At 45.3% G+C, this 201-nt stretch overlaps 1 protein-coding gene across 1 annotated transcript in view; it reads right to left on the bottom strand.

Moving 5' to 3' along the window:
* CSUI_007587 (uncharacterized protein) overlaps window positions 1-198 on the bottom strand; it is a gene marked incomplete at its 5' end in the record, with an annotated part of 1,384 nt that extends 1,186 nt beyond the window's left edge. Inside the window, one exon of the mRNA XM_068067732.1 lies at window positions 1-198. This exon is cut by the window's left edge and continues 1,186 nt beyond it. Coding sequence (XP_067920291.1) covers window positions 14-196 — 183 coding nt within the window.
* Window positions 199-201: the final 3 nt, after the last annotated feature.

The following is a 201-nucleotide window of genomic DNA, read 5'->3' as shown; positions in this document are numbered from 1 at the left end:
GCTGCCTAGCTAGCTAGCTAGCGGTGCATGCATGCATGCGTCGATGTTGAAGCGACGTCTCGCTTTCTCTACTCGAAGAAGATTTCTCTTTGCTGCTGTGAATCAAACTTCGGAAATCCTTTCTTTTCTTTGAAAGACTTTCCACTTGGAAATTCTCCGTGTCAATCGAATCCGCATGTGGAGTCGATAGAGAGAAAGAAA

The sequence above is a fragment of the Cystoisospora suis genome (genome assembly GCF_002600585.1).
Source record: "Cystoisospora suis strain Wien I chromosome Unknown contig_4051, whole genome shotgun sequence".
Lineage (NCBI taxonomy): Eukaryota > Apicomplexa > Conoidasida > Eucoccidiorida > Sarcocystidae > Cystoisospora > Cystoisospora suis.
This window is presented reverse-complemented; position numbering and strand designations above follow the sequence as displayed.